The sequence below is a fragment of the Leuciscus leuciscus genome, assembly GCF_965113295.1.
Source record: "Leuciscus leuciscus genome assembly, chromosome: 25".
Taxonomy (NCBI): Eukaryota; Metazoa; Chordata; class Actinopteri; order Cypriniformes; family Leuciscidae; genus Leuciscus; species Leuciscus leuciscus.
The window spans coordinates 30,565,135-30,593,104 of NC_138724.1; the positions used below are offsets into that span (position 1 = coordinate 30,565,135).

At 39.5% G+C, this 27,970-nt stretch overlaps 2 protein-coding genes across 8 annotated transcripts in view; both read left to right on the forward strand.

Annotated features, from left to right (window-relative positions):
• The window catches only part of twf1a (twinfilin actin-binding protein 1a), a 185,670-nt gene that overhangs the window by 147,796 nt on the left and 9,904 nt on the right, over positions 1 to 27,970 (forward strand). The gene's annotated exons all lie outside the window — the stretch shown is intronic.
• LOC309491192 (NACHT, LRR and PYD domains-containing protein 12-like) overlaps positions 1 to 27,970 on the forward strand; it is a 293,341-nt gene that overhangs the window by 118,496 nt on the left and 146,875 nt on the right. For 3 of the 7 annotated variants that reach the window (XM_082160620.1, XM_082160621.1, XM_082160623.1), the window contains exons 7-9: positions 3,342 to 3,515; positions 6,144 to 6,317; positions 12,976 to 13,149. The exons of 3 other annotated variants lie outside the window; for them this stretch is intronic. In XM_082160620.1, the coding sequence (XP_082016746.1) occupies positions 3,342 to 3,515; positions 6,144 to 6,317; positions 12,976 to 13,149 (522 nt within the window). The remainder of the gene's footprint in view (positions 1 to 3,341; positions 3,516 to 6,143; positions 6,318 to 12,975; positions 13,150 to 27,970) is intronic. One more of the 7 variants, XM_082160622.1, reaches the window with a different exon arrangement.

Here is a 27,970-nt window from a genome sequence, read left to right on the forward strand (position 1 = left end):
AAGAATTAACATTATGAAACAAATCAAAAAAAGAGCACAAACTTACATTGTCAGGAACACATCAACTCTCGATATCAAGAAAAAGAAAGGACAGTCTGCTTCCATTGCATATGGCTCTAGGGCTGGGACGGTTACCGCATTACCGCAGTCACGTGTCGCCAAACCTTCAGCCCTTGGTCAGACCCTGGATTTCTAAGGGCTGGGGGGCCACGTACAACGGGCATGCAGTTTCGGGTCTGTGGACGGGGCCCCAACTGCATTGGCACATCAACTGCCTAGAGTTGCAAGCAGTACGCTTAGCCTTGTGCCACCTCAGAGGGCTACTTCAACACAAGCATGTACTGGTCCGTACGGACAGCACTGCGACCATTGCGTACATCAACCGCCAAGGTGGTCTATGCTCTCATCATATGTCGCAACTCGCCCGCCATCTCCTCCTGTGGCGTCAGAAGCATCTGAGGTCGCTTCGAGCCATTCATATCCCTGGTGTGCTCAACCGTGCAGCTGACGAGCTCTCACGGCAGCCGCCCCTTCCGGGAGAATGGCGACTCCATCCCCAGGTGGTCCAGCTGATATGGGGAATCTTCGGAGCCGCTCAGATAGATCTGTTTGCCTCTCCAGACATGACCCATTGCCAGTTGATCTATTCCCTGTCCAAAGGAACCCTTGGCACGGATGCACTGGCACACAGCTGGCCCCAGGACCTTCGCAAATATGCGTTTCCCCCAGTGAGCCTTCTTGCACAGACTCTGTGCAAGGTCAGGGAGGACGTGAAGCAGGTCCTGCTCGTTGCGCCATATTGGCTCAACCGGACTTGGTTTACAGAACTCATGCTCCCCACGACAGATCCCTCTGAGGAAGGACCTTCTCTCTCAGAGACGGGGGAACTCTATGGCACCCGTGGACGGGACGCAGAGATCTAGGTGGACTACCACAGGCTGTGGTAGACACCATCACTTCCGCTAGAGCCCCCTCTACGAGGCGCCTCTATGCGTATAAGTGGAACCTGTTAGTCGGTTGGTGTTCTTCCCGCTGGGAAGACCCCCGAACTTTCCTGATCAGTGTCGTCCTTTCCTTCCTGCAAGATGGGTTGGAGCGAAGACTGTCTCCCTCCACCCTTCATCCAAGTGTATGTTGCCGTAATAGCCGCTCATCACGATGCAGTAGACGGTAAGTCTTTGGGAAACCATGACCTGATCATCAGGTTCCTCAAGGGTGCCAGGAGGTTGAATCCCTCGTAATCCGCACCCCGTACCCTCTTGGGATCTAACTTTAGTGCTTAGAGCACTCCAGAATCCCTCGTTTGAGCCCTTGCATGCAGTCGAATTAAATATCCTGTCAATGAAGACAGCTCCCCTGCTGGCTTTGGCCTCCATCAAGAGGGTAGGGGACCTGCAGGCATTTTCGGTCGACGAATCGTGCCTAGAGTTCGCGCCGGACTTCTCTCACACTGTTCTGAGACCCCGGCCCGGATATGTGCCCAAGGTTCATACCACTCCGTTCAGAGATCAGGCAGTGAACCCGCAAAGGAGGAGGAGGAGGCAGAGCCAGCCCTGGATTTTCTCTGTCCCGTTCGCGCTCTGCGCTGCTACATTGACAGAACTCAAAGCTTTAGAACCTCACCAGCTCTTCGTCTATTATGGAGGCCAGCAGAAGGGGAAGACCAAGCAGAGGTTAGCCCACTGGCTTGAGGCTCACCTAGGTTGAGGGCACACTCTACTAGGAGTGTTGCCTCCTCCTGGGCGGTGGCTCAAGGCACCTCGTTGACAGACATCTGCAGAGCTGCGGGCTGGGCAACACCTAACACGTTCGCTAGGTTTTATAGCCTTCGTGTAGAATCTGTTTCCCCCCGTGTACTCGCTACGGCCAGTAGAGCAAGGAATTAGGTTAGTGTCGGCTTGCTACGCCATTCTCGTCCCATGGGCCAGATACGTGTGTTATCCTACTCCATTGGTTACCCAACAAACGGCTAACCTCGTGAGTTCCTCTGTCAACCGCCGGATCGCCAGTCGCCAGTCCTGTTATCTCTCACTATGAGCTGAGTTCAGGCTGGGGTTCTTATGTCAGTGGTCCCTACGGCGACCCCATATGTTTTCTCCATGATGCGGTTACCCCCTGGGTTAGCCAGTGTCTTCCCCTCGACAGAGTCCGCTCTGTCGTCTCTGCTGAGTACGCTCCCACCCTCTGGGCTGGGACTACCTCAGAGACTGCCATGTGTCCACTACCCCATGGGCTAGTGCACATGTATTTTCCTAGTGCCTCCCTTCGGGCAGGTTTTGGGCTCCGCAGCGTTCCCTTCTAAGAAAATGGGCACGCTTTCCCAGTGTTATCCAATATCCACTGAGCGGGTCTTGGAGAACAGCAGTGTGATCTCTTCCACGGGCTAGTGCACATGTATTTTCCTAGTGCCTCCCTTCGGGCAGGTTTTGGGCTCTGCAGCGTTCCCTTCTAAGAAAATGGGCACGCTTTCCCAGTGTTATCCAATGACCACTGAGCACACACACACACACACACACACACACACACACACACACACACACACACACACACACACACACACACACACACACACACACACACACACACACACACACACACACACACACACACACACACACACACACACACACACTCTCTCACAAACACATACTAACACACTCACACACACACTGTCACACACACACACACACTAACCCGACCCCTAAACCTACCCATCACACAAAACTTTCTGCATTTTTACATTTTTTAAAAATCTTTAATTACTTTAATTTATACCAGATTTGCAAATAAGGACGTCCCTAAAGGGTGATTTTCAAACCGCGACTGGCGCCATCTTGTGTCCACTTGGTTTAAATTTGTGTCAAATTTGTTTTGTTGCTACCTGTTTTGTTGCCAGGACAATTGTTTTGTACAATGTAATGGGTTATACAGTTAACAAGCTAGATTTACATTATCCCTTATATCTTAGAACATTTATTACAAACAAAACAGATAATAGATCATATGTTTTGTCTATATAATACAACTAGAATAAAAATAGGATTTTTTTTTTTTTTCGTGTAAAGCATGAAAAAACTCCAGACCTAAAGATTTGGACCTCGACTTGGACTTCAGATGAAAGACTTGTGAACATCTCTGCCTCAGTATCTGCTAGATGGCTGTATAGATCTGATCAGAACCATTTTCTCCTTTCAGCAGAACTTATAGTTTATGGAATGAGAGATCTGTTATCAGTTTATATTAAATGGATGTGTAATTATTCAACATATTTAACAAGCTTTTGTTGTGAGTTCTGATGTCACAGTATCAGGTATCTTCATTGTTTCTGTGTGTGTTTGTAGATTACAGCTCTGTGATGTGACAGAAGAAGGCTGTGGTTATCTGGCTTCAGCTCTGTGTTCAAACATCTCACACCTGAGAGAGCTGGATCTTAGCAACAATCCCCTGCGAGACTCAGGACTCAAGATGCTCTCTGATCTACTGAAGGATCCAAACTGCACATTGAACAAACTCGAGTATGTTGAGCAATAAGATTCATCTTATCCTGTGAATATATGTATGTGTATTTCAGTCTTACCATATTCAAGTGTACAGGGGAGTGAAATGTCGAAAGGCTCTGTAGTAGAGCTGCGTGGAGGAAAAGATTTACTGATTTACTTTGTTATAATATCAATCTCAAGGAGTAGGCCTTCTGAAAGAGATAGTTCCCGCAAACATTTTAAATCTGTCATTATTTACTCTGCCGAACACAAAATAACACACTCTTTTCAGTCAGTGGTCACCAAAACTTCAAAATATCATCTTTGTGTTCAGCAAAAGAAACCCATACAGGTTTGGAACTATGGAAGCATATGAGTAGCAATATTCAATTTGAAATGTAATATGCAAAATGACAATGCATTTCTGTATTTGAATTTACATTTTCCATTACATTTGTGCAATATGAATGAATAGTTGGTGCAAAATGAAAATGAAAAATCAATTATATAATTTACATTTGCCATTTCTAGTTTTAATATGTAAATTGAATACATATTTTAACGCTTTATAAGTTTCAAAATTAAAATGATTAACAGAAATGATTAGATATTTTAACATGTTCAAGCAAAAACTGTAGCAAAATGATCATTTAAATGTTATTTTTCGTAATTGCATTTACACTCACAGTTAAGACACTTGCGATTGCATTTCCATGAAATGTCCCACATTGAATGTAGCACGTCTGGGATATTTTCTGCCTTATCACACCGTGTCCTAACTACACGTGATGCGTGACGATCTGAGGTGAATTATCCATTGTTGCTTTTACAGCTACATAGCTGGGAGCACTACATGATATTCAAAGTCACATTGCATGCTTTTAACATTAAATAAAGCACATAAACAGTACCTGAGATTATCATTGCCACACTTTGTGTTTGTTGTTTGTTGTCTTGCGTGACGTTGCAGAAAAATAGAAACCGTTTCTAAAATAGAATCGTTGCGGCTGGTTAGGACAAACACTCTGATTAACATGGAAAAGAACCTTTTATCGCAAACCTATAAATCTATAGGTAGCTACAGTAAAGGGTCACGGAATCTGATGGGTCAAATTTATACCTAAAAATGTGACCGCTCTTTATTTCACCATAACTGAATGTAATGTTCATTAAAGGGACTCAGTCTTCAGTGTCACATAATCCTTCAGAATTAATTCTAATATGATGATTTGATTTCATGATTTTCATGATTGAAAAAAGAAATAAAAGATATGATAAAAAATTAAAAAAAAAGAAATAATAAAGTAAAATAATAAAATAATAATGAAGAAATCATATGATATGATAAAAAAAGAAATAAAAGAAATCAATACTTTTATTCAGTAAGGATGCATTCAATTTATCAACAGTTACAGTAAAGACATTTATAATGTTTCAAAAGATTCTTGTAGCATTTATTTCAAATAAATGCTGTTCTTTTGAACTTTCTATTAATCAAAGAATCCAAAAAAAAAAATCATAACTGTTTTCAACATTGACACCCACTCTCTCTCTCTCTCTCTCTTTCTCTCTCTCTCTCTCTCTCTCTCTCTCTCTCTCTCTCTCTCTCTCTCTCTCTCTCTCTCTCTCTCTTTCTCTCTCTCTCTCTCTCTCTCTCTCTCTCTCTCTTTCTCTCTCTCTCTCTCTCTCTCTCTCTCACACACACACACACACACACACACACACACACACACACACACACACACACACACACACACACACACACACACACACACACACACACACACACACATACATCCAGGTCATATAACGTCCAGTTTTGAAATGGGGGAAAAGCACAAAGAGAGAGAGAGATTTGATCTGTAAAGTGCTAAATAAAGTTGACCAGACTTGACTATTAAAACCAAATTCACTGATGGAGAAAACATGTCGGTGCTTCCTACATCTGATAAAATAACAGCAAATTTCTTTTTTTAATTCAAGTATATTTCATGAAAAAAAAAAAAAAAGATATTTAATATATTTGGCCAAATGATTTCTTAAAATTATTTTATTTTTTTTCTAGTTAGAAACTGCCTTTAAGGTTCCCATATCATAGTAGTGTTTAATTCAAAAGGGTCGAACAGTTCTCGTTGTGTTTATCACTGCTTAGAGCGGCCGGCCAAGCAAGTTCATCATTTAATCACTGTTTGTCACACATTTGGAGTATGGTCGTGGTGAATCTCATGATCTGCAGTATAGCTATACCAGCGCTTAATACTGTGGAATTATTGGCCCATCGGAGAAGTCCCGTTGCTTATAATAAGAGTACATGTAAACACTGCAGTGCACTGATACCCTGAGCTCACCCACTGCACACTGCTGACACGCTGCTTCTCTGTGATCTCTTTCACAAACTATGAAAACAGTTTTAAAAATCAGGGTAACTATTAACAAGAGGAGATTTGTCTGTGTAAAAGGTATTTGGCTTTAAAATATAGGTAAGTTAAAGTTTCAACAAATTAAAATACTCAAAGTTCAGCACAACTTGAATCAAATGAGAGAGATCTCTTATCAGTTTATATTAAATTGATGTGTAATTATTCAACAAATTTAACAAGCTTTTGTTGTGAGTTCTGATGTCACAGTCTCAGATATCTTCATTGTTTATGTGTGTGTTTGTAGACTATGGAGCTGTGATGTGACAGAAGAAGGCTGTGGTTATCTGGCTTCAGCTCTGTGTTCAAACCCCTCACACCTGAGAGAGCTGAATCTGAGCTGGAATCACCTGGGAGACTCAGGACTCAAGTTGCTCTCTGATCTACTGAAGGATCCAAACTGCACACTGAACAAACTCAAGTATGTTGAGCAGTAAAATTCGTCTCATCCTGTGAATATATGTATTTATATTTCAGTCTTACCATATTCAAGTGTACAGGGAGTGAAATGTTGAAATGCTCTGTAGTAGAGCTGCGTGGAGGACAAGATTTAAAAAAAACTTTACACAGTACGAGAGCGCTGAGAAAAGTATGCTGTCATTGCTAGGGTTGGGAAACGAGAATCTGTTCTTATCCAGAACCGTTAGTGGTTTTGAAAAAATACCGAAACCGTGGGAAATTCCTAAGTTTCGGTTCCGAAAACGGTTCTGGTGCGATGTGTGGGCGAAGTGCTGGGAGCTTATGCTTTAATAGTGATGTCTCACCTCATGAATATTAAAGGGACTATGTGTAGCTTTTTAGGTATTTTATTATCTAAAATCAATATTTTTATTCATAAATATGCCCTCAATGGTGTACAAATACCTATGCCAATGATCAGACTAATCCTCGTAAACGAAGAATTTATTATCTTTATATACATGGGACGGGTAGGTCCACGGAGGCTTCCATGTAGTTCCGCCATCTTGAAAAACTATAATAACAGAGAGGGACAAAAAGTACTAGGCCAAGGCATTTCCACAACGCGTTTTCGTTCAGAACCAGCGTCACGTGACTGAAGCCAGCAGAAGCGGAGGAGCAGAGCAGTGAGAGGCGCTTGTCACTGCCGCGGCAAGTTTAAAAGGCTGCACTGCACGGTTATTTATACACCGTTCATTCATACACATGCTGAGTCACAGGATAAGGAGTCCTCGTCGTCGAAAAAGTCCAAAATAGACCGTAAAAGGAAACGTGACCGGAGATTACAAAAACAAGGGTTAATGTCGGGATAGCTAATGCAGGAGAAAGCTTTCAAAAGAGATTCTGAAGTTGCCTGCTTTCTTCTCGACAGGTAAGTCAATGTTACGGTCTTAATTACAAGCTTTTTTTCATTGCTTGGTTTTGTACTTTATTATATAGACAGTCGAACATTTATAGTTAAAAGTTAAACAGGCTCTTTGATGAATAGCAGCTATTGAGTAAAGGAACGTTAGAGAAGGCTCTGATGATGATGATATCTAACAATGCACGTACTTCAAAAAATATAACGAGAAAAGGCGGCATTACTACTAATTACCATAGTTAATGTTTTTCACAGTCAGTAATTGATAACTGTAACATTCTTTTTTTCGTTGTTTCAAGTTTCAGTTTGTTTTAAATAACAAACCTGTTCACCCGATGAAAAACTCGAAGTGCTATTATAAGACATCCTGTCATAGCTTTTTGGTACATAACGGCAACCGTAGATGCAACGCGCATTTGAAAAAGTGAGGCGCTGGAGAGCATTATTTGTTTGAATGCAAAATACAATTTCACCACTAGATGGGAGAAATTCCTACACATAGTCCCTTTAAAATAGTAATGAATGCACTGAAAAGCCCTCACACTACTCATATAGCCTATGTTTTGCGTAAGATATCAACGCAGAGAGAGAGAGAGTGTAAAGACAGTAGAGCTGCTTGATCAATCTTTAAAAGATATCGATTCAAACACCCACGCGATCTTATTCCTAAATGAAAAAAACTTCACACCGGGACATTCAAATCTGTTTGCGCTGTCTATGGAAGTAAAATAATGTCAAATGTTTTTGAAATAAAAAAGCTTGTTGAATTGCACTAGAAAAAATATGCATTGCATTAACCCTGCTTGCATTTTAATGCATTGTATTTTCAGGGCTTGCATTTTTATAGGCTGAAATTCAACATGGTTGTATATTTAAGCTGTGAATATTACAATTCACACGTTTTCATTATTAAAAATTCAATAATCCATATTAACCCCATCACATTTCACTTCCAAAATGTTCATTCTGTTTAAAAATACAACCTATAATTTTCGGTCCATTTTATTTCGCTTTACAAATTCGCTTCCACAAATTCAGTGGTTCAAATTCGACAGAAAATTCAACATTTGACATCCGGGAACGACAGGAATATCAGTAGATTGCCGATTGATGATCTCCATAGTTGTTAGTCGGTCTCACCAGCAGAGGGTGCAAACGGCTGTTGACGAAGAAAACTATTGAGCAACGGGTGAGAGACTCATTCATTCATTGAATAACAGAAATGGAGCAAGCAGTAGGCTATTTGTGATTATTATCAGGGGGATGAATTGTGATGATTGTGAGACACAAATGCTGTGTTTACATTGAAGTCTTCACTGTTACTTTTGTACATGTAAGTTTTGCACAGCTTTCTCTGTCGTGATCAAGATTTATTGTTATTTTTTGAGATTTATTGTTATTCCTCGATGCTGATGTACAGATCGAATGTTAAATCTGAGGTAGTAGACATATATTTCTCTCGGTTGTTTAGATTTCTTAACTTTATATTGTGGCGCTGTGCTGCAGAACTGGGATTCCCTCAATACGTCACTCTCCAGGATTCCCCTGTGGTCTCAGGACACTCAAAGTAACTCAATGGACAAAATACAGTGATATAAAAGACCAAACTCCCACCTTATTGGGGATGTAGGCTATATTAATAGGCTACAGGCAAGCAGATGGACCAGAATATGAACGTAACACGCAAAGTTTCATGCTAAGCGATTCCCAGTGAAGTACTGGCATAAGTTCGCCTGACACTGGATATTCACACATTTAGGGACCGTCTCTGAAGTTACATAAGACATTGGTACACACGTTCATTTGAAAAGAATAACTTACAGTCATACACAACCAACTGTAAAGTGTTCATTTACATTTTTACATTTAGTCATTTAGCAGACGCTTTTATCCAAAGCGACTTACAAATTAGGACTAAATTAAGCGAGTCATCATGAAGAGGCAAAAACAACAACAACGCAAGAAGTGCTCAAAATACGAAGTTCAGGTATTATTCAGAGTAGCATAAGCCTGATAAGTGATGTTTCAAAGGGAAAGGAATTATTTTTATTTTATTTTTTTTTTTTTTTTTTTTATAATGTTCATGTAGGTGCCAGACATGATGCACACTTTGTCATGCAGTGCAGTACTGTTTGATAACCTTATTCAGTTTCTGTATATTTAATACCTGTTAGACAGGAAAGGCACAGGTAAATATGACATTTATTATGGGTTTATGTGAGGACTGTTTTAAGTTCACTTAAATTAAAAGTTGTTTAAAATTTGGGGGGAAATCATTTTCATCGAGACATCAGTAGCTATATTAGTATCAGTGATACTGGCCTTAATTCATAAAAAGATGCCATTAAACAATTATTTAAAATATACTGTCTTTATGTTGTTTCTACGTTACAGTGGAAATTGAGTCTCATATTATTTAAATTTTATTTACACAAAAAACATTATTGGCTAACATTTTTGACTTTATAAAATTATTCTCTCAAGTCTTGGCAATCGGCACCTATTAAACAATAAAGTAAGTAAGACATATTTATAGTATAATACACATAGTATATACATAGTCCCTAACTGTATGTAAATGCAGAAAATGGGATTCAAATCAAAAACATTTTCCCCCATTTTGTGTGTCCCCACTTCTCAAACCAAAGTTACACCCTTGCGCACACACAAACACACACACACACACACACACACACACACACACACACACACACACACACACACACACACACACACACACACACACACACACACACACACACACACACACACACACACACACACACACACACACACACACACACACACACACACACACACACTCTCACTCTCACTCAAACAGTAAAACATTGGTTTTGAGTACTACTAATACCAGCGACAAAATAAAATTAAGTTATCTCTTAACCCTCTGAGGTCTGAGCTGTTTTCTGGGCCCTGGAGGTGTTCTGACATGCTCTGACATTTGTGTTTTTTTCTGTTACTAGTGACATTTTCATGGCTAAAGTCTGATTACACTGTATTCAGCACAAACTCTGCTACAATAATATATCAGCAGCATGTATGTAAAAGTTTGTAGTTTTGAGATAATGACATTTATGCGTGGTTTGTGAAAATACAAAAAAAAATTCTCACTGAAATAAGGCCATGAAACCCATACTGATTATTTCTTCACAAGACTTTTGAAAATTGTATGACATAGCCTAGAATATTTGCTCCAAAACTATGTGAAAATCACCCTGACTGCTCATTCAGATAAGACAATATATTGATTTAAAATTTCTAAGACGTGTTTTGTGTGACAAAGCCATATGCGAAGAGGCGTGATCATCTCATTAATATGTAAGCTTTTAACACCTGAGAAAGACAAAGACACTCCCCTAACTGCCCTATTAGGAGCGATCAGGCCCTGTCATTCAGAGCAGCCTTGCACAAAGAATGAGGAGATTTAAAAAAGAATGGCTTTTAGATTGTTTGGATTTATTTACAACACAACACAATCCAAAAATACAAATGACAAAAGAGCACATTGAAAACAATGATCCAAAGACAGAGACCTTTGTGCCATTCCTAAAAACATTGTACATACCTTTCATTTCCAAGGTGTTTGATTTTCACTTTACCATGTTCATGTACAGAGACTCATGTGAATGTTGAAGTCAGCAGGACTCAGTTGCATCTGGTCCCTGAAAAAAAAAAAAAAAAAGAAAAAACTGTGAACATACTGATATCAAGAGAAACTATAGGGATGCACGATTTTGGGAATAGATTTTAGATTTTTCTGGTTAAAATTTCTTTTTAAAATTCACAGAATATACACACACACACGTTTCCAACAATATATAATGAACACCAGGTTTGTTGTGCCGTGTAGGCATAGGCTACGCAGTGCTGCATAAAATTATAATAACAATAAATTAAATCTTCCAAAAGATTTCAAGAACAACTACGCTAGAGAAAAATATATTGATTATCATATGTTACTTCAAATGTTTCCATTCGTTATGATGATATGAAATGAGATAATAGTAAAAACATAAAGCCTAATGTTTGGTGCATTTTTCCTTTCAAACGCAATCGCGCTCCAAAATATGATACATTAAAACCCACAGCGCGCTCCAAAATATGATACATTCAAACGCCATCGCGCTCCAAAATATTAAACATTATGGTTATACATATCTATGTTTGAGCAGATATCCACAAACAGTATTTAACAGGAAACACGGGTCTAAATAGTATAATATTCACCATATATCTAGCAACAGTTCAACTGCAATGTGAAGTTTATGCAACAATACCATAAACTAATAAGTAAGAATTTCTTACCTTACATCTTTCTTGTCTTCAAATCGCGTTCTTCTTCTTCTGAGGTAAATCCAATGTAAGCTCAGACGTGTCTTCCAAACTCGACGAAAAGCAGAGACTTGTGAAGTGTTTTGGTGTTTTGTGTTTGAGGTAACGAGGGCGTTCACGTCCCATGTGGAGATTTGCATGTGAATATCTTTTGCGCGAGTGGGCGTGTCGAATTAAAAGTAATTAGCAAGCGTTTGAGATACTGGACATCCTTTTGGTTTTATACAAATTACTTAAACAGAGAATATTTGTTTTCAGTTTGAATCCGATCATTTAAAAGTACACACTTAAATGTGTATAAAGGTATATGGCTCATAAATGTGTGAGAAGTATTCGCTGAGTTTTGTTTCAGTTTATAGATGTGCTCAAGAAAAAAAAGTTCACCGCGACGGAGAGGCAGAACGCACACCCTGTTTATTTTCTTTATTTTACAAAAGCACAATGTTTTGATTTGATTGTAAGTGGACACATACAAAAGGAGAAATATCACAGATTCTTTTTTTATATTTCTTTTTTCTGTATGACCATAAATGACGGAGTAATTTAAGTTTATGTTGCTGCTATGTGAAAAAAATCCAGCAAAACGCGTCGGCGCGTTTCTCGACCTCAGAGGGTTAATTAATATATGGGTCATGTTTAATTCTGACAGATTGAGAGATATTGATCTTTCATCAGCATCTTAACTGCATTTCCATAATGAATTTCATTTTTAATTAAATTATATTTCATTCAGAAATTAAGATATTTAATATATTTGGCCAAATGATTTCTTAAAAAAAAGTTAAATTCATAATTTCTTCAGTATTTCTAGTTAGAAACTGTCTTTATGGTTCCCATATCATAGTAGTGTTTAATTCAAAAGGGTCAAACAGTTCTCGTTGTGTTTATCACTGGTTAGATCATCCGGCACGAGCAAGTTCATCATTTAATCCGTTTGTCACACATTTGGAGTATGGTCGTGGTGAATCTCATGATCTGCAGTATAACTGTACCAGCGCTTAATACGGTGGAATTATTGGCCCATCGGAGAAGTCCTGTTACTTATAATGAGAGCACATGTAAACACTGATACTCTGAGCTCACCCGCTGCACACTGCCGACACGCTTCTTCTCTGCGCTCTCTTTCACAAACTATGAAAACAGTTTTAAAAATCAGGGTAACTATTAACAAGAGGAGATTTGTCTGTATAAAATGTGTTTGGCTTTAAAATGTAGGTAAGTTACAGTTTCAACAAATTAAAATACTCAACAAATTAAAATACTCAAAGTTCAGCAGAACTTGTATGAAATGAGAGATCTCTTATCAGTTTATATTAAATGGATGTGTAATTATTCGACAGATTTAGTTATTGAGTTCTGATGTCACAGTCTCAGATATCTTCATAGTTTCTCTGTGTGTTTGTAGATTACAGCTCTGTGATGTGACAGAAGAAGGCTGTGGTTATCTGGCTTCAGCTCTGTGTTCAAACCCCTCACACCTGAGAGAGCTGAATCTGACCGGCAATCCCCTGGGAGACTCAGGAGTCAAGATACTCTATGATCTACTGAAGGATCCAAACTGCACACTGAACAAACTCAGGTATGTTGAGCAATACGATTCATCTCATCCTGTTGAATATATGTATCTGTATTTCAGTCTTACCATATTCAAGTGTCCAGGGGAGTGAAATGTTGAAAAGCTCTGTAGTAGAGCTGCGTGGAGGACAAGATTTACTGATTTACTTTGTTACAATATCAATCTCAAGGAGTAGGCCTTCTGAAAAAGATAGTTCATGCAAACATTTTAAATCTGTCATTATTTACTCTCCCTCACGTCACCCAAATCTGCATGACTACCTTTATTCTGCTGAACACAAAAGAAGACACTCTTTTCAGTCAGTGGTCACCAAAACTTTTTGCCATTTTTGATTGAGTTTTAAGACCAAAATACTCCCATACAATTGACAACATGACATCATGACTTTGCGTAAACATACACGCCACTTTCAAGTCAAAAGTGGCGTGTTATCTATACGCATTTTGAGCTATCCGCGTGTATGTTCACGCCGAAACGAACCGTCATCTTCCGCGTGTATGTCTACGCCGTTAAATGTCCGAGCGAAACGGAGCAAAATGTACGTGAAATAATCATGTTGGTCCCCTTTGGAAAACGTGTAGATGTCACAGTTTAACAGCCTCAGACGTGAATCTTACACGTACCATTATCCCCGGACGTTTGCTAATCCTACCCCTAAATCTAATCATAACCATTTCTTAAAACTATAGGCTACAATTATAAATAAAAACAACAGACAGACAAGTATAATCACAATCATTTATTTAATGAGAAAATGTCAAAATCGGTACCAAAAGTTGTTCACGTGACGATGTGTCGCAGTCCTCTCTGGCAGTGGTTTTGTATGAGGTAACAGACAGAGCAGAATTTAAGTTATTAATTCAAATCCATGAAAACGTTAATCCGTCTTCGGTTCGGTTCGCTCTGAGGGCTGCGCGGCAGTGCGCACTTCATTTCAAATGTGAATGTGCATGACGCAATCTGTGACGAAGCAGGCGAGACGAGAGCCAATGAGCGTTTGATATTACTGCCGTAACCATAGTAACCTGTCGCTTCTTGAGGGCGCAATTTTTGAATTTGAATTCATAACAAGCGCGGGGTTTGACGTTTACGGTCAAGATGACGATTACTGGATAAAGGGCTGAGTTTGGATCTTTTTCTTGCAAATAATAATGGATTCTGAAGGTTTGGATTACATCAAGCTAATAAAATTGGTGTATTTTGTGAATCGATGTTGTGTTGTAAGGTTAGTATAATTATGGTTCTATAGGAACCATAAATAAATTATTGTGATTATACTCGTCTGTCTGTTGTTATTCTTTATAATTGTTGCCTAGGTAGTTTTAAGAAATGGTTATGGTTAGGTTTAGGGGTAGGATTCGTGGCTCAAACTATCTTTTAATGCCATATTGTTCATAAAAATGCCATTTTCCTACATATCTGTCCATTACGTTTTATCATTTTAATATTGTCCATAAAATGGGTATGTTTAGGTGTGGGAAGATTAACCCCAGTGACGGGTAGGTTTAGGGACTTTTAGGGAGTTGGGGTAGGTCATATCTATATACAGACTAAGTAATGTAACGTTAAGTCAACGGCGTTGATAAACACGCTGAAAAGCGATTATGCGTGTTGATAGCACGCCAAAAATGGAAATCGAATTGGCGTGTCATACATACGCCATTTCATGAGATCAGTCTGCAATTGAGGTGCTTCCATGTTTTGACACTGGATCTTCTTCTGCATCTTCATTGTCTTCACCATCTAGGGATCATTTTGACAAGCTAACTGTTACGTATCAGAACATAAGTGTGTTTATATTGTGTAGAACAAAGGAATGTGCGCATGTTTTCTTTTTGTTCTCTTTTTGCTCTCCCTCCCTGTACGTAACATAATGGGGGCTCGTCATCAAATTCATAATTCTTCGATCACGCAAATAAATGAAAACCTCAAGATTGGTGAGTAATTTCAAATTATTTTTTGTTTTTTTTTCTCTCTCTCTTGTCTAAACGTAGATAAACTAATTTTGGTGGGGGGAGAAAATATGGAGAGTGAGGTTGAAGCTTTTATTAACTCTCCGTCTGTGGAGCAGTTGGATCGTTTTCAAAAAAAAGAATTACTGCAAATTGCGGAGAGCTTTAAAATATCCGTTTCACCTTCGGCACTCAAAGCTGATATCAAAAATGAAATCTTGTCCGAGATGATCTCTCTCTGTATTTTGATCGAAGAATCAGTCGTACCTCCCACACACGAGTTTGATCCTGTTGTAGCACTGAAATTGAAAGAGCTAGAATTACAAATTAAACGTCAAGAACACGAAACGCGTATACTAGCTTTACGCGAACTAGAACTGGTTCGTTTAACTAAACAGGAGGAGCGAGATCAGCCTCCCGGTAGTGGACCACAGGGTTCCCGTGGGGCAAGCCAGTTTGATCCTACTCGTTACATGAAACTCGTTCCCCAATTTAGAGAGTCGGAGGTAGATGCCTACTTTACGGCTTTTGAGAGGGTGGCGGGGAAGCTGTGCTGGCCTAAAGATATGTGGGCAGTAATGTTGCAGAGCAGCTTTTTGGGCAAAGCACAAGAGGTTTGCTCTGCCTTGCCCATTGAAGACTCCCTCGATTACGATGTAGTAAAAACAGCGGTTCTACGAGCATATGAACTCGTGCCCGAAGCATACAGGCAAAAATTCAGAAATCATACTAAAGCGGCTAGACAAACTTTTGTAGAATTCGCGCATGATAAAAGGGCAATGTTAGAGAAGTGGTGTGTTGCGTCTGACGCTACAACATTTGAACGTCTCCAGGAGTTAATATTATTGGCAAGATTTCAAGGGTTGTCTCCCTGAAAACTTAGTGTTACATCTAAATGAACAAAAGGTTTCTACTTTGTCCGAGGCTGCTGTATTTGCTGATGAGTACGTGCTGACTCACCGAACCATTTTTCCCACGGCCCGTCAGAGTCAAAACGTTAGAGCGTATGCTGAGAGGAGTCCTGCGGTGGTGCGTTCTTCAAAGACCGACACTCGTACGAGCGCGCCCGGGGGAAGTATGTTTAAGCCCATAGAGTCTAAACGCGCGTGTTTCTTCTGTCTTGATCCCAGTCATTTAATTGCGGACTGCAAGGCGTGGAAACAGAAGAATACGGCTGCTAAAGCAAAAAGTGTTGCACATTTGGTACTTGAACCGCAGGTAGGAACGAATGAGACGTTTTCACCTGGAACGGAGTTATTTAAACCCTTCCTGATGAGCGGCTTAGTTTCTGTTTCTCCGGACGGTTCGTTAAAGTCAGTGTCTATTTTGCGCGACACTGGCGCCGCCCACTCGTTTATTCGCGAGAATGTACTTCCATTATCCGCGGAAACATATACAGGGACTGATATATTAGTTCGCGGAATTGAGCTTGGGTGCATTAAAGTTCCTGTTCACTCCGTGTTCCTAAAGTCCGAGCTGGTCTCAGGCCTAGTAAACGTGGGAGTCTGTACTAAACTACCAGTTGAAGGTGTAAATTTCATCCTAGGGAATGACTTGGCAGGAGGAAACGTCTTCCCTTTTCCTGTAGTGTCCGAGTGTCCTGCGAGAGACTCAGCTTTGTTGGCTGCCTCTCCACCTTTGTTTCCAGCGTGTGCGGTGACGCGCTCACAGTCACAGAAGTTTGCAGACACTGTTGATCTATCTGACTCTTTCCTGTTGCGTTCAAAACCTGCGGAGTTGTCACTGTCAGTAAATGGCAATGTGTTAGAGGTAGGCTCTGGTGCGCGTACTCAGGGGCAAACAGTTAACATCGGACGAAAGCAGCTTAGTATGGCACAAAAGTCGGATTCGTCTTTGTCGCGCTGTATTGAGACCGCAGTAAAAACAAAGGACGAACTTGCTCGTGTAAGGATAGGTTATTATTGGGACGGGGATGTCTTGATGCGTAAGTGGCTTCCATTGTCTGGGGACAAGACTGTCTTGGACCACGCCTATCAAATTGTAGTGCCCATGTGCTATCGTCCTGTTGTGCTTGAGCTGGCCCACGATCACTTAATGGCAGGGCACTTTGGAGTCAATAAAACTTTTCAGCGTGTTATGAAATATTTTTATTGGCCTGGAGTGAAAGCAAGTGTTGCGAAATATTGCCGTTCTTGTCATGCGTGTCAGATCGCGGGGAAACCTAACCCAATTCCCGCGGTGGGGGAGCCGTTCGAAAGGCTAATATTAGACTGTGTAGGGCCGCTTCCAAAATCGAAAAGTGGACACCAATATGTTCTCACACTGATGTGCGCTGCCACTCGGTTTCCCGAGGCGGTCCCTCTTCGTAACTTAAAAGCCAAGACAGTCGTAAAGGAACTAATCAAATTTTGCTCTCTTTTTGGCCTGCCTCGTGTAATCCAAACAGACCGCGGAACTAATTTCACATCGAAGCTATTCAAACAAGTGCTGACTAGAATTTCGGTGTCACATCAGATGTCCAGTTCCTATCATCCGCAGTCACAGGGAGCATTAGAACGGTTCCACCAAACGCTCAAAACCATGCTGCGTGTCTACTGCGTGGAAGCGGGAAGAGATTGGGTTGACAGTTTGCCCTTATTACTTTTTGCCGTCCGAGAAACTGTGCAAGACTCTCTAGGCTTCAGCCCAGCGCAGTTGGTGTTCGGACATTCAATTCGCGGCCCCCTTAGACTTCTGAGTGAACATTTACTTGAGAACGAGGTTGCGCTAGTGCCTGTAACTGAGTATGTGGATACGCTCCGTGAGCGTTTGAAACGCGCTTGTGAACTCGCGAAGTTGAACCTAACAGCCTCCCAAGCTACTATGAAGGATTATTACGACCAGAAAAGCGTTGTTCGTTCATTTGCTCCGGGTGAGTCCGTGCTGGCTTTATTACCGGTTTCTGGGTCGTCTTTGCAGTCCCGATTTACTGGTCCTTACATTGTAGAGAAAAAAGTGAGTGAAACGAATTACATACTGAGAACGCCAGATCGTAGGAAGAAGATGCGAATGTGTCATATTAACATGCTGAAGCCTTACTATGCGAGAGATCATGCTGAAGCTCCAGTTAAGAGCGTGACATTGGTAGCCCCTTCTGTTCTTCAGAGCAACGTCGAGGATGAGGCTGGAGGAAATATTCCAGCGCTGGGTGAGAGCCTGCAAAATTCTAACGTACTCAACAATTTACATACCTTCCTTGGTCACTTGTCAGACTGTCAAAGAGAAAGTATTGTAAAGTTGATTGACAGCTTTCCCACTATTTTCTCTGATGTTCCATCTCGCACTAATGTGTTGTTCCATGACATCGACGTTGGAGACGCGGCTCCAATTAAACAACACCCCTATAGAGTAAATCCTCAGAAACGTAGTATTATGAAAACCGAGGTTGAATATATGTTACGTCACGGTCTAGCGGAACAAAGTCAGAGCGCGTGGAGTTCCCCGTGCCTGTTGGTGCCAAAAGCCAATTCAACTTTTCGATTCTGTACCGACTTCCGGAAAGTTAATTCCGTAACTAAACCGGATTGTTTTCCTTTACCGAGGATAGATGATTGTATCGACAGAGTCGGACCTGCAAAGTTCGTTTCGAAACTTGACCTGTTAAAGGGCTATTGGCAGGTGCCGCTTACTCCGCGCGCTGCTGAAATTTCAGCATTTGTCACACCTGACTACTTCTGTCAATACTCTGTGATGGCATTCGGGATGCGGAATGCCCCGTCCACGTTCCAACGCCTTATGCAGTTGGTACTACGAGATATACAAAATTGTACTGCATATCTTGACGATATCGTTGTATATTCTTCCACGTGGGAAGAACATGTTGAAACGTTACGTGAAGTGTTCTTCAGATTAGCTGGTGCGTCACTAACAGTAAACCTCACAAAATGTGAATTCGCCAAAGCTTACGTTACCTATCTTGGTAAATGTGTGGGCCAAGGTCAGGTTTGCCCAGTAAATGCCAAGATCGTGGCTATAACAGAGTTTCCTAGACCCACAAACAAACGTGAGCTACGCCGTTTCATCGGAATGGCTGGATATTACCGGGGGTTTTGTCGCAATTTTGCTACTCTTGTTGCACCTCTAACAGACCTTCTCCGGCCCTCACAAAGTTTTAAGTGGACTTCTACATGTGAACGCGCTTTTTCAGGAACGAAAGATCTTTTATGTAATGCCCCAATCTTGGCCGCCCCTGATTTCGAACGCCCTTTCCAACTTGAGGTTGACGAAAGTATGGTTGGCGCGGGAGCTGTCCTTCTGCAGACGTCTGAAATGAACATCAAGAGACCGGTGTGTTACTTCTCGAAAAAGTTTAATAGCTGCCAGTACAAATATAGCACTATTGAAAAAGAGGCTCTCGCGTTGTTGATGGCATTGAAACATTTAGAGGTTTATCTGGGTGGTTCAACGTTCCCTATCAAAGTTTACACGGACCACAATCCGTTGGTTTTTCTCAGTCGCATGTATAATGCAAACCAACGCTTAATGCGTTGGTCCCTCGCGCTTCAAGAGTTCAACCTAGAGATTGTGCATAAACGCGGCGCTGAAAACCTAATCGCCGATGCGCTGTCTAGAGCGCACAGTGTTGAAAATGCCGAGTAGGTGGGATGAGGTATCAATAAAAGATAAATGTGATATAGCCATTAATCTTTTGTGGAGGGGAGGAGTGTTACGTATCAGAACATAAGTGTGTTTATATTGTGTAGAACAAAGGAATGTGCGCATGTTTTCTTTTTGTTCTCTTTTTGCTCTCCCTCCCTGTCTGTCAATTTGCGCTCATTTGAGTGTCAGAGGTGCAGCTGATTAGAAGGGCGGCGCTGATGGACTTCTCGTGTGGATATAAGCCGTGTGGAAGGTTTGCTCATCGAGTTCCCCCTCCTGCTTCACGCTGTTGTATAGTGTGTGATTAAGAGTTGTGTCCGGTACAGTGGTACGGAAAAGCCGTTTGGCTGTCGTGTGTTTTTCTTTTCCTTAGAGTAAGCTGCTGGTGTGCGGCATTCCGGCCTGTTAGCGGTATAGGACGGTAATTGTGCAATCTTATAGCTTTAACTAAAAATATTGGGAGGTCTGAGGCCCTATTTTTCCTTTAACTTTTTCTCCTGTTTATTGGCTAGCAGGGAGGCAAGAACTGTACTTTTGTTATTTCTAATTCCAGGTAAGATGATTTAAAAACTAGTTAGAAGACCCGTTTTGTTTGTTATTTTGTGGCCGTTTGAAACCTTCCCATTTTTGAATTATAACTTTCCTTTTCACAACGAATGAAATCTTACTCATATGTAAAAATAAATCCTGATTTTCTGCTGACTATACAGTGTCGTTGTGTGTTTACGGGAGCAGGAGATGGAACTCCGGGCGTCACCTTTTAATAGGTGTCGCTCCGTATGTTAGTGCATGTGGCACGTAACACTAACACACGTTTGAGGTCTTTCACACACGGTTCTTTCATCTGTCTTCACTATTTCTTATAAACAAGCATTAGACAGGTGTCTTTGACCGCTGTGATCCTCGCTGTTTTTTTCACTCTTTCTCATGTGATATTGCTTAATTAGCTTTATCTACAAAGCACAGAAATCTGGTATGCATTTATATATTAATAAATAAACACATTTAAAATGGATTAATTCTAATTATTGTACTTATGAAGTAAATGTGTGTTTTTATTGTGTAAATCATGGAATATGACACAGGTATGTTTGCACACACACACACACACACACACACACACACACACACACACACACACACACACACACACACACACACACACACACACACACACACACACACACACACACACACACACACACACACACACACACACACATCTGTGGTTAATGTTGTTCTGTTTTCTCTTCTTGTCTTCAGGTATTGATACTATTAATCTCACACTGGAACCAAACACCAGCAGTCACTCCTCTGATTCTGTCTGAGGAGAACAGAAACATGACACACGTGTTTGACGATCATCCAGAGAGATTTGATTAGTGTCGTCCGGTTCTTTGTGGAGAGAGTCTGACTGGAGTCAGTAAATGAATATCAGTGACATATAAAGGAATCAGCAGGAAAGGAGGGAGACACTGTACATTTTCATTCAACAAAATATCCTGGAGTCTGAACTGTTCTGATTACAGATTTACTGGCAGAGTAGGAGTATTTCTGTACTGACTACGTTTCTGACACTCACACACATTCAACACAATCAGTTTATATAGTTTGTTCTTATTTTCTTCGCTGTTTGTAATACAGTCATGATTATTTCCTCGTAATATGTTTAAATGTTTAAGATGTAATCTGCTGAAATGCTTCTTTTATCTTTTTGTTTTCTCTGCTTCTTCACATATTTGATGATTTCTGAGGTTAGTTTTATGAAAGAGCTTTACAGGGACCTGAGAAGAGCTTGTGCTGATAATCATTAAATCATCATTAGCCAGTTGTACAGAATATCCTCTGCTTTTGTGTTTAACCAGAAAGTCTACGAGCACATTCATTCAAGCGCTATGATGGTAATTTGTGCGTGTTCATAGTTGATGATGCATTACATTGTTTTGATTCAGGTGAAATGTAAAGATTTAGATAATGTTCATATACAGTGGCCACTAAAAGTATTTAGACACTTAAGCCACAATTAAACATTTATAAATGTCTTTGCATCTGTTTTTTAATCAAAAAAATTGTAATATGAAGCAATAGATTGTTTATGCACTCTCAGGTAAAAAAGAAAGAAGTAAAACAGTCTTTGTATAAGATACATCTTTATACCATATTTACCATATATACATATTTCTTTCTTTTTTCCCCCTGGCTAAACATTAAGGCTATTCTATTGGTTAGGATATTGATATAGGAACTGTTGTTGCTAATAAAGTTTTATGATGTTTCTCCATTTAAACCAATATAAAAGTTCATATCAGTATCGTCCCTCATACCAAATTTAACAACTATTACTGTACAGCAAAGAGACAGATCATAAAGATCTTGTGACATGGGGAACAGTAAACCAGAGGTTTAGTAAAGCATATAGTGAGTTTGTTAATGGTTTAGATGAAAATCAGTTTCACGCTCTTTCATTCAGACATTTGGCTGTTTGGTGTTCGGCGCCCTCTGGCGGATGATGCTGTAAATTACACTAGTAAACCATTAAAGTCAATAAGAAATCAAAATGGAAAATTCTTGTTTTTTATGGAATATTGCAGTGTTTATTCAAAATGATTTATCGATGCACATCATTATTGTGTTAAATTCATTAAGGGGATTAAACTCAAAACCGCATGCTCACACAGAGACCAGACAATAGTAGTGTCACTGAAACTGAAAAATCATATGATCAATATTGAGACCAATAAAAAAACATCAAGGACAAGTAATATAGTACAGTAATATTGAATTATGAATTATGATTGTTATGAAACATAACCACTGCCATGTGTGCAGAATTATAGTCAGGACCATGTGTCTGTGTGTGTGGGGCCTGTAGCTTGAAACGTGTTGCTTTTCTTAGCGCTGGTCAAGATGGACCAATCACAGTCCTCTATGAGCCATTGTACTGATATTAATGTATACAATGATGACACACACTCATATGTTGGTTGTTGTTATTTTTACTACTACTACTAATACATTTCCGTTTTTTCGTTCTTTCACATTTGTGTCTAAAATGAAATGAATAGATTTAAAAGATTATAGTTAAGCAAACAGGAGGCCATTGCACTGTATGTGTTTGACCACTAGGTGGCGTAATAGAATTGAGTTTTGTCCTGGTTTAAATCTTTTAACATGAGAAAACTGTTGTGCAGAAATGTGCAATTACTGGTTCACATACAGTGGGGTCTTAATCAGAAAAAAAACTTTTTTTCATTTCCTCTTTAATTATCATTAGGATTTAATTATAATAAATTGTATTATCAACCTATAAGAGAGTTATTTAGTCATTTGCTTGAAAAGATCATTCATGATTTATGGTTATTTACTATACTGTCAGGCTGCAGAACCATTGAAGAACCTTTACTTTTAAATGAGTGGTGTTTACCACATTAACAGTTTGTTGGTTATTCTGGGTGGTTGTCAGGGTGTTGCTATGTCGTTACTTTTTACTATGTTACTATGCAGTTTATAGATTATTTAAATTTTTTATTTATTTATTTTCTACCTTTAACAATGTTGCAATGCAGTTTTTGATTATTTTTGGTGGTTGCCAGGGTGTGGCTAAGATATTTTGTGTTTTTTACTTTTTACAATGTTTCTATGCAGCATTTTTATTATTCTGTGTGGTTGCCAGGGTGTTGCTAAGGTATTTTATGTTTTTTTTGTTGTTGTTTTTTACAATGTTACTATGCAGTTTCTAGATTATTCTGGGTGGTTACAAGGGTATTTCTATGTAGTTTTTAGATTATTATGGGTGGTTGACAGGCTTCAGAACCCCTGAAGAACTTTTCATTTTTAGAGTTAAGATGTTGTTGAATGGTTGTTGTGAAGAAAATATTTTTAATTTTAAAGCAGCTTGATTGAATGAGATGGACCATGAAAGCGAGAGTGTTTTTCTTCTCTCTCAGATGCACAGGGTTATTCATGGAGGATGTTCTCTCGTTCTATCTGTAGTCTTCAGACTGATGCCAAAAATCCTCCTGCTTCATTGAGAAACCCATTCAGAAAACAGGATGCGCTCTGAATCCTGACCTGTTTTAAGTCACACATAACTACGTTCATGATTCCAGCCGTACACAAGCTGGACTGTTTGCTTCAACACAAAGACTTCCGCAGTGGCCCATTGACTCGGGACAGCTGGCTTTAGCGCATTAGAGGATGTTTTATACACATCTGTCATAGTTTTAATGTATACACCACCAGAGGGGTTTTCAGCTCGTTTATATCTTTAAACAAATAATTACATGGCTGCATCTGTGCAGAAAAGTAAGTGGATTATATGTTAGTAGTGTGAAAGAAACTGATGGGAAGCTGGACTGAGACGGGGCTCCAGGTGCATGTGTGATGTCATTTCCTTTCTGAAAAAGTGAAGATGAACACCTGGGATGGATTTCATTAGAGTTGCTGATGCTTTAAGAGAGTTTGAAAAGAGCTTACAGTAAAGAAAAACAGCCAGCAAGTCACTAGAGAACCACGGTGAATGTGCTCTTATTTAATTATATTATTAGTGTTTTAATATTACAGACTAAAATTATTTTTAAACTTATCAGGCTCTGTCAATGCTTCAGCAACCCACACACTGTAGTTTCCCCGACAGCATATAGAGGGCAGCAGTGAGCTTTAAAATAAAGAGATGTTAAGATATTAGATCTGTACATTTTCTGAACATGTGAGTTGAGTTTGTATATGTGAAATTCAACATCATGATTGTAGGGTGTTGTAGGTGGTTTCCAGGGTGTTGCTATGCAGTTTCTGAGTGGTTGCCAGGTTAATACCAACACTGAGTTGCTTTTGTGTGGTTTTTAATTTCTTACCTCGTTGCTATGCAGTGTCTGGAGTATTCTGGGTGGTTACTAAGCTGTTGCTAAGGTACTTCATGTGTTTTATTTATTTAATTATTTTTGCTGTGCAGTTTTTACAAAAAAAATTTGTTTTAAACATATTTGTTTTAATAATTTTTATATTTTCTGAAAACAAATGGTGTTTGCCAAATTTATTCTGGGTGGTTACCATACTATGTAGTTGGCATGGTGTTTGTGTTGTTTGCTTTGAGTAGTTTTGTTTTAAGTTTGTATGTTGTTGTTTTTCCCACCACGTTGCTATGCAGTTTCTAGAGTATTGTGTTTTGTTGCCAGGGCATTGTTATGCAGTTGCTAAGGTGTCTGATGTGGATTTCACTTTTTACCATGTTACTATGCAGTATCTAGGGTATTCTGGGTGGTTGCCTCTTGCCAGGGTGTTTTATCATGTGGCTTTTACTTTTTACAATGATTCTATACTGTTTTTAGATTACTCTGGGTGGTTGCCAGGGCGTTGCTATGCAGTTACCTAGGTGTTTTTTTTTTTTTACTTTCTACCACATTGCTATGCAGCTTCTAGAGTATTATGGGTGGTTATCAGGGTGTGGCTAAGGAATTGTATATGTTAGTTTGTTTGTTAGTGTTGCCAGGGTGTTGCTATGACATTGCTAAGGTATTTTATGTGGTGTTGACTTTTGACCACTTTACATGCAGTTCCTATGTTATCTCATAGCTTTAAAAAAAAAAAAAGATAAAAGCTTAACTTGCTTGGTTTTAGCTATGTTTGACCAAACTTGCATTCGGACAAAAATTGGTCTGGCCTTTTTTAGGGGTTTTGTCAGCATTTCTAGTAACATCTGATCTTAATACTGCCGAGTTAGCGAACACTAGTGCTATATATTTACCGTTGCTTTGACCTTTGACCCTGACATTTGAGAGTCCTGCGGGGGTTCATTTGATAAGGACAGCATATGAGAGAGAATTGGTCACTGTGGAGGAAACTGCATTAAGAGCTTAATATGGGTCCTAAATCTATACCTAGAGCATTCAGACTGATCTGAAGTCAGAGCTAAAGGCCAGAACTACAAGCCCAGTCTAGCAGGAGCTCAAGGGACTAGTCAGTGAAGCTGATCAGGGCTTAACTGTGGGAATCAGAGGGGAGTCGAACTGAACCCGTGACCTCTGATTAGACAGAAATCACTCCTCCAGCGCTGACCAATCACTGATTATAATGAACCTCTTCAGGCTGTTACCCAGGGTTCCCCGTTCATGATGACTGTGATGTGTGTTGATGGGCAGATATCACTGTTACTGAAGCGTCTCTTTATGATGTAATCCAGGAAACTCGCATGTCACAGGAAGTCTTAAAACATCTCGCTCTTAAACACTGAGGAGATTCAGAAGGTTCAATATAGTGATTCTTTCTGTCATGATATTGCATTGATAGATAAATATTGCATAGTTTAGATCCTTGTTTCAATATGTATGTTATGTTTCCATGATTTTTCAATTTCAAAAGCTTTTCTGTTTATTAAAAGAAAAACGAAGAATAGTTTAAAGTTTGAAGGATAGTTTTAATTTATGTCTTCAGTATAAAAAGGTTGAATTAGCTTTTTGGTTGAGCTCAGACTTTTTAATACATTTATATATTGTTAATATCAAGGACTTTTTTTGGTGCTTTTCCTCAAATTTTTTTTTACAAAATATATATATTCGATATGGGAACATGAAAAATTCGTACATTTAACATCTTGTTATGAAGTTTCTAAGGTATTCTGGGTGATTGTGTTTTTCTGAACTTTTTACTGTTGCTTTGCCATTTTCAGGGTATGTCTAGGCGCAGGTCCTCCATCTGATCTGGATACGGCCCGGATCCGGCTGATTACAGTAAACCTCGAAATAAGCAGAAAGACTAACATTAGCGTAGATGCCATTCTTCTAATCATTTAACTGATTTGAATAATAGAAATGTACAATTTTCTACGTGTATGGTTAAAGAGATTTAAACTGACAGAGTGTTTCTGCTTCCCGGACAATGTTAGGAAGATTGTTCCAGAGTTTAGGTGCTAAATAGGAAAAGGCTCTACCGCCAGCAGTCCATTTTGATATTCTAGGTATTATTGCCAGGTTGTTGCTATGTAGTTTAAGGCGTTTTATTTATTTTTACTTTTTACCATGTTACTACTTACAGGTATGACGTTTCTACAGTATTCTGGTGGTTGCCAGGGTGTTGCTATGTAATTTTTGAAGGAGTTTTGTGTGTTTGTTTTTTACTTTTTACCATGTCACTAGGCAGTTTCTAGAGTATTGTGGTGGCTGCCAGGGTGTTGCTATGTAGTTTTTTTTTTTTTTTTTTTTTTTTTTACTGTGCAGTTTCCAGGGTGCACTGGGTGGTTGCTAGGGTGTTGCTATGTGGATGCTACTGTGTTTAATGTGGCTTTTCATTTTTATAATGTGGCTTTCAGTTTTTACTTTATAAAACTACATTTGTAAATTTTCAGAAAAATGTGATTTTCTATGTTGTTGCTAATATAAGGTGCTTTGGGTTTTCAGTGGATTGGGAATATGCATTTTTAATTCTATACCCAACACTGCTGCCATTACAACAAACATTTCATATTACAAAGTTCATAAGAAAATGCAGATTGAACATAATAAATTATTTTAATAATAATTACTCTTTATCACCATCAGTCATTGTTCAACAACCACTATTATTGTTTTGTTTTAAATAGTTAGTGAATAAATGTTTACATGTGCTATTGTCACATGACCTCAATCATTACTTTGTACGTTTAATTCAGTAAGTGCTGTCCAATTATAATTTTGGAAATATTTATTTTACAAGTATAATACAATTTTATGTCGTTTTATCTTGGCTTCTGTCAAGAAAGATTTCTGAATAATGGTTTATATTAGTGTATTATACTGAACGCAGCCGTTCTGCTGTAAATCATACAGTCTATTATATCTATAAAGCCACAGTAAGACAAATGGAAAAGCTTTACGGTAATATAATAAGTGAATGAAGACATGAAGTATTTGAAAGGGTGTTTGCTAATGCTTTCTTTGTGATGTAGAGGAAATGCGGCTTTTGTGGACGGTGTTTACATTTGCCTGTTCAGACGTTCGACTAGAATTGACATAAACGGTGTGAAACGCTGTAGATTCTGTGTTTTTCATCCCTTGTTCAGGTTTCGGCTCTTCTCACGGATGTACAAACACAAGCTGCTTGGCTTTCCACAGTCTTGAGTTTGAAAAGACACGGACACACGCAGCAGCTAAATAAACAGAGAGCCGCTGGATTTATGAAAGTCTTCAAAGAGTCTTTAGCTTGTGATATAAAAGGGCCGTGTGACAAAAGCAGCGAATCAGCGAGAAACACAGCGCTGGTTTCCAGTGCGGGCCTGTGCGTGTTTGAGCTTTGTGTTTCAG